Source organism: Limulus polyphemus, unplaced genomic scaffold (genome assembly GCF_000517525.1).
Source record: "Limulus polyphemus unplaced genomic scaffold, Limulus_polyphemus-2.1.2 Scaffold9783, whole genome shotgun sequence".
NCBI classification, from domain to species: domain Eukaryota; kingdom Metazoa; phylum Arthropoda; class Merostomata; order Xiphosura; family Limulidae; genus Limulus; species Limulus polyphemus.
The window spans coordinates 22,625-23,605 of NW_013675393.1; the positions used below are offsets into that span (position 1 = coordinate 22,625).

Consider the following 981-nt stretch of genomic DNA (forward strand, 5'->3'; position numbering starts at 1 on the left):
AATAGAAATCAGGAAGTGGGGGGTAACTCTTTTATAACAAGTTGAATTAAACATAGACTATTTTAAAAATATAGTTATTATAATGCGTATTGATAACTCTCATAAATCAAATACGTATAGATGTTTAAGCTTTCAGAATCTGTATAATTTGTGTGTTTAAGAAGCGAACTGCTCCAAATAACGGTTTTCTTACCTCTAGCATGCAGGAGTTTCAGATGTTCCACAGTCATCTGTAAAATTTCTGCCTTCTCAAGCTTCGCTGACCCCTACGTATAAATACAAAATATTATCCAACTCATCCTCATATTTTTCCTTCCTCTGTTAGGCTTAGTTTCACGTCTAATCGAGTGCGTTTATAACAGCACGATAAAAAGCTTACTGATCTATTTTTATGAAGGATTAATAAACCCTTGCGCTAAAATCGTGAAAAATCTACCATGGAATTTTTGGTGGGTCCTAAGTAGTCACAGCAGATCACAAATGTAAAGTTATTCCCCAGCCTTAAGCCCACTTCTGTGTCTTTTCCCCACGTGTAACTAAACAATGTCACTATCTTGTGCTAATAATCACAACAATTCCAACTTAAATAATCTGAAAGTCCTGACAAGGAGATAGAAAGTGAATGGAAAAGTTGTTGATTTTTCCAGTAGGTGGAAGGGGTAGGTATCTTCCCACTGCAATCTGAGAAATAGCTGAATAATGGTTGTAAGTGTTATTTTTGGGTGAAAACTGAAGAATGGTTGTGTTATTTTAGGGTGGAAACTGAAGAATGGTTGTAGTGTTATTTTTGGGTGGAAACTGAAGAATGGTTGTGTTATTTTTGGGTGGAAACTGAAGAATGGTTGTGTAATTTTTGGGTGGAAGCTGAAGAATGGTTGTAAATGTTATTTTAAGGTGGAAACTGAAGAATGGTTGTGTTATTTTTGGGTGGAAACTGAAGAATGGTTGTGTTATTTTTGGGTGGAAACTGAAGAATGGTTG

The 981-nt window shown here is 35.5% G+C and overlaps 1 protein-coding gene across 1 annotated transcript in view; it reads right to left on the bottom strand.

The window, feature by feature from the left end:
* The window catches only part of LOC106476090 (hairy/enhancer-of-split related with YRPW motif protein-like), a 7,273-nt gene extending 7,011 nt beyond the window's left edge, over window positions 1-262 (bottom strand). Inside the window, exon 1 of the mRNA XM_013936763.2 lies at window positions 194-262. Within this exon, the coding sequence (XP_013792217.2) occupies window positions 194-230 (37 nt within the window). The 5' untranslated portion in view covers window positions 231-262. The remainder of the gene's footprint in view (window positions 1-193) is intronic.
* Window positions 263-981: the final 719 nt, after the last annotated feature.